The sequence below is a fragment of the Octopus bimaculoides genome, chromosome 21 (genome assembly GCF_001194135.2).
Source record: "Octopus bimaculoides isolate UCB-OBI-ISO-001 chromosome 21, ASM119413v2, whole genome shotgun sequence".
In the NCBI taxonomy this organism is placed as follows: Eukaryota; Metazoa; Mollusca; class Cephalopoda; order Octopoda; family Octopodidae; genus Octopus; species Octopus bimaculoides.
Genome location: NC_069001.1, coordinates 8,903,777 through 8,907,969, shown reverse-complemented (window position 1 = coordinate 8,907,969; position 4,193 = coordinate 8,903,777). Strand labels below are relative to the sequence as shown.

General features: G+C 37.5%; 1 protein-coding gene across 1 annotated transcript in view; it reads right to left on the bottom strand.

The window, feature by feature from the left end:
• The window catches only part of LOC106875309 (guanine nucleotide-binding protein-like 1), a 79,650-nt gene that overhangs the window by 21,679 nt on the left and 53,778 nt on the right, over positions 1–4,193 (bottom strand). Inside the window, exons 5-6 of the mRNA XM_014923396.2 lie at positions 3,463–3,603; positions 2,039–2,258 (exon numbers count right to left, since the gene is read on the bottom strand). Of these exons, the coding sequence (XP_014778882.1) occupies positions 2,039–2,258; positions 3,463–3,603 (361 nt within the window). The remainder of the gene's footprint in view (positions 1–2,038; positions 2,259–3,462; positions 3,604–4,193) is intronic.

Sequence of the window (4,193 nt, the reverse complement as noted above, 5' to 3'; positions counted from 1 at the left end):
ATATTATTAATGAGTTTATTAATTTATTAATAATATAAAAACACACACACACACACACACACATATATATATATATATATATATATATATATATATATGACAGGTTTCTTTCAGTTTCCATCTACCAAATCCATGAGAGCCACTGCCTGGTACTGCATCCGGGCATTTATTATTATTATTATTATTATTATCATCATCATGATTATAATTATTATTACCATCATGGCAGCATTTCATCTGTCTTCATGCTCGAAGTTCAAATTCTGCTGAGGTTAACTGTGTCTTTCCTCCTTTCGGAGCTGATAAAATGATTACCAGTCAAGTACTGAGGCTGTTGTTGTCTGTTCCTTCTCGAACCATGCCTGGTTCATAAGGGCCGGCTTCCCAGTTTCATTGGCGAACAGGTTCCCCACCTGAATGGGACACCGGTCCGTCGCAGGTGAGCTGCTAGATGCAAGAGGAAAGAGTGAGACAAAGTTGTGGCAAAAGTGTCAGCACAAGTTTGCCATTACCCTCTGCTGGAGCCGCATGGAGCTTAGGTGTTTCGCTCATAAACACATGCATCGCCTGGTCTGAGATTTGAATCTGTGATCCCTCAACTGCGAGTCCACTGCTCTAACCACTAGGCCACATGCCTCCACTAATTGAGTACTGAGGCTGCTGTCATCAACTTACCCACTCTCCCAAAATTGCTGGCCTTGTGGAAAAATTTGAAATCATTATTATTATTATTACTATAACTATTACTACTATTATTACAACATGGTAGCGAGTTTGTACAACAAGTAAAGCATTGGAGAAAATTTGCAGGCTTTATCTAGATCCCTTTCTATGCTGAGCTCAAATCCCAGACAGATCGATTCTCCAAGAATCAATAATAAAATATACTATCAATCAAATGCTAGTCAATTCAATCATCTGTCTCAATTCCTTGCAATTTTTGGCCTTGTGCCCAGGTTTGATATAAGTTCTCACTGGAGTCGACTCTGCTTTTCATCCTCCCTGGATCAATAAAATAACTACCTTTCAAATAGTGAATTCAATAATGACAAATGAATCCTTCCTTACTTAGTACTGCAGAAAATGGAGACAAGCACCAACCTAGCCAATAGACCATGGACAGAATAGTAATAAATATCAATCAAAATCAGTTTTCTTCTCTTTTTCTTCAGTCTGTCTGCGAATATACATGTCCCTTCTCTCTCATACACACATAAAAAAAATTTGATCTATTCACCGATTCACTCCACTCCTCTGATTATTGATGCCCAGCTTATCTCTTAAATCACAACACACCATCCAGTACAGCGCCGACTACTTGCCGGTCACACTACATCGCATTTGTTCCTAACATACATACAGCAGGACTTCTAGGAGGACAGAAAGAAAGACAGAGGGAATGAACTAGAAAGAGAAAGAAAGAGAACAATAGAGATAGAGAAAGAGATATATGGTGAGAGAACGAAAGAAAAGGGAGTATGAAAGAGAGAAAGCTGAAAGGATCCCCTTATCAACAGGATGTTTGCATTCAGGATCAATTTGATGATATGAGTAATAGAACAGGTTTGTTATGTCACATAAGCCTGTATAGCAGCTCAGTCTAATAGCTTGGTTTAATCTCATCATTATATACCATCATATCAACAACAATGAGAAACATTATGTGGTCTCTTGACCTGCCAGAAAAAGCAGCCAAATCCCCCTATGATGACACCTCCACTGTCTTCAAAACAGGAAGGATTCATTTAACAATGTAATCCTATACAAAAAAGATTGGAACTGAACCTGAAACAACATGGTTTGAAAGCAAGCTTCTTAACCACACAGTCACATTCATCTTTAAAAAAATTAAAGGACACATTTGATGACATAGTTCTGGATATTATGGCTCAATAAAAACAAAAGTCAAGATGGTCAAAGATGGAAGGCCTTTGAAAATAGATTTATCAATCAGGATTGACTTGGGGGCAAGGGGTTAATAAAAAAAAATATCAAAAATAATCTCATGAAATTAAATAAATCAAATTTTGTTCTCTACCTTTACCAGGATCCGCTGTTTGGAACTTTGAATTATTTTTGTTATTTGGAAATGATGAGAAGCACACAATATGCAATTTTGGAAATTTCTCTTGAAAATAGTGTTTCCAGGCTATAACAAGAGCTGGAGGTACAAGGTCAAACTTGTTGAGAATCAGGATTAAAGATTTTCCTAAGTCGTCGATAACATGGTCGTATAATGCTGGCGAAAGGTGAACAGCCTGTAGAAGGAACAGAGAAACTAAATGTTAAAAAGTATAAGAAAGGTCACTAGGAGGTTGGACAAAATGCCTTCGGGTATTAAGTTATGGCCCTTCATGTTCTGAATTCAACTTTGACTATCCTTGTAGGGTCAATACAATAGGGTATCAGTGAAGCATTAAGATTAGTATAATTGACATAGTGGACAGGCATAGAACTCAGGGGTTATTGAGGTATATAAGCCACCACACTGCAACAAGAACTGGTTCTTTTATTGAAAAGACATGCGTACCTTAATGCAATTCTCAGGTCAAATCAGTTATCAGCTGAGTGGACAGGAGCAACATGAAATACAGTGTCTTGCTCAAGGACACAACACACTGCCAGGAATTGAACTCACAACCTTGCAATCATGAGCCCTAACCATTCAGTCATATGCCTTTATGACAATAGATGTTATAGTATCAGGCTTTGCAGGTATTTGGTTGCATAAGAATATGTGCTGTGGTAGTTTATTGGGTGTTAGTCAAATAAATTTAATGTGCTGCGTAGATTGAATTGCTTTATTATTATTATTATTATTATTATTATTATTATTATTATTATTAATCTTCATAAAATTCAGTTTTATAGTTAATTACATAGGGCAAACAATACTGAAAGGGAAAAGCTGGATAAAATAATGTCCCCGTTTATCATTCAATGAATAATAAAATATACATACAAAGATATGTATAATGATATACAATTTATAAACGGGCAATTAAACATTGTCCACTGCTACTTAGTATTCAGCTAAATGAACAATCTTAGGTTTTTCCATGAAATTCAGACATAGTGAAAGTACCACAGCAGCTAATTGCCTTTTTATGGGTACAACAGAGGGATGGACAGAGAGAGAAATGGAGACATAATTGGTAGCTTATTTTTACTGTAGGGTACAACATTGGCAGAATAGTTAGAGCATTAGATAAAAAATGCTTTCATTACAGCTCTTTACATTTGGAGTTCAAATCTTTGCCGTGTCACTTTTGCCCCTCATCTTTCCAGGGTTAATATAATTGACTGTTTCTTATCCCAAAATTTCTGGCCTTAAAAAAAAAACATTATTACTGTTACTATTATTATCATTGTTGTTGTTGTTATCGTTGTTTAGTATACTGAAAGTAGGTGAGCTTATAGAATTAGAGTAGGTAAAATAAGAACAAGTCAAACAATACTTACAGGATGTCTTATGTCTATGATGAGGAGTATTATATCCGACATTTCCAATACTCTCCACAGTTGTCGCCATGTCTCGAGATTCAGTTCAAAATAACTGAGTTCTTTAGGGCTGTACTGGGAATGGATATTATCAAGGTACTTCTGTAAATAGAAAATAAAAGGTAATTTACATATACCTACATGCATATCTATATCTATCCATCTATATATACATTGATCTATATATAAGGTCAACAAGAAGAGTACTCCGTCTAATGATAGTCTGATATTAATGCATGCGTTTCACTATACATGTATTACACACCTACGTGAAACTATTAGTAGCATGTGTAATACATGTGGAATGAAATGCGTACATTAATATATATATATGTGGTGAGGCAAGACCTTCGTACATTGGGCCTCACCGAGGCGATGACTACTGACCGAGACCTTTGGAAATGTGCTGTGCGTGAGAAGACCCGGCAAGCCAAGTAAGATCGTTGCCAGTGCCCCTGGACTGGCTCTTGTGCGGGTGGCACATGAGATGCACCATTTTGAGCGTGGCCGTTGCCAGTACCGCCTGACTGGCTCCCGTAGGATTTTCGAGTGAGATCGTTGCCAGTGCCCCTGGACTGGCTTGTGCGGGTGGCACATAAAAGACACCATTTCGAGCGTGGCCGTTTTCGTGCGGGTGACACGTAAAAGCACCCACTACACTCTCTGAGTGGTTGGCGTTAGGAAGGGCATCC